At 45.3% G+C, this 887-nt stretch overlaps 1 protein-coding gene across 1 annotated transcript in view; it reads left to right on the top strand.

The window, feature by feature from the left end:
- The window catches only part of LOC106868161 (uncharacterized), a gene marked incomplete at its 5' end in the record, with an annotated part of 81,047 nt that overhangs the window by 72,197 nt on the left and 7,963 nt on the right, over positions 1-887 (top strand). Inside the window, one exon of the mRNA XM_014913302.2 lies at positions 86-454. Coding sequence (XP_014768788.2) covers positions 86-454 — 369 coding nt within the window. The remainder of the gene's footprint in view (positions 1-85; positions 455-887) is intronic.

The following is an 887-nucleotide window of genomic DNA, read 5'->3' as shown; positions in this document are numbered from 1 at the left end:
TTGTGTGTGTGTGTGTGTGTATGTGTGTGTGTGTGTGTGTGTGTGTGTGTGTGTACATACGTACGTACTCAATGTTAATTTTGTTTTTGCTCTCCGCAGTGACAAGACTATGTGGGACACGGTAAACGGTGACTTCATGGAAAGGTACAAACCGTTACAGAACAAAGAACAAGACGAATACTGGATGACCGTCGAAGACTTCCGCTGTAACTTCGGCAGTATGATCATTTGCTCCAGTTCAGAACCTTATGTTCCAGAGGGACTGAATTTAACCAGGAAATATTCACGGACAGAGAAGCATTTTGTGCTGCAAAGCCAACAGCTGACCCAGCTGAAGAGCAATGCTTTCAAGATAAGGAGCTGGTCTCTCACTGAGCAGTACTCGCCGTCTGAATGTGGGGACGATGTTTTAAAAAGGGAAAGGGACCTGCTTGATACTCCGCACATTTTCAAAGTAAGTCACATATTTACTACAAACTGTACAAACAATGATAAATCCCCTTCATAAGAGTTCTTTCTCTCCGTTCTCTCCCTTCTCTCTTCCTCTCCTCCTCCTCCTCCAGCTCATTCTCATTTTTCCCTTCTTCCTCTCCCGCTTCGCCTTCCTCTTCTTCATATATGTTATTGATTTCGTTTAGTAGTTCGCACTCCGTCGATTACGTCGTCGAAGGTTTCAGTTGATCCGATCAACGGAACAGCCTGCTCGTGAAATTAACGTGCAAGTGGCTGAGCACTCCACAGACACGTGTACCCTTAACGCAGTTCTCGGGGATATTCAGCGTGACACAGAGTGTAACAAGGCTGACCCTTTGAATTACAGGCACAACAGAAACAGGAAGTAAGAGTGAGAGAAAGTTGTGGTGAAAGAGTACAGCAGGGTTCACCAC

Source organism: Octopus bimaculoides, chromosome 23, assembly GCF_001194135.2.
Source record: "Octopus bimaculoides isolate UCB-OBI-ISO-001 chromosome 23, ASM119413v2, whole genome shotgun sequence".
Lineage (NCBI taxonomy): Eukaryota > Metazoa > Mollusca > Cephalopoda > Octopoda > Octopodidae > Octopus > Octopus bimaculoides.
The sequence above is the reverse complement of the archived record's forward strand: the minus strand, read 5'-3'. Positions and strand labels throughout refer to the sequence as shown.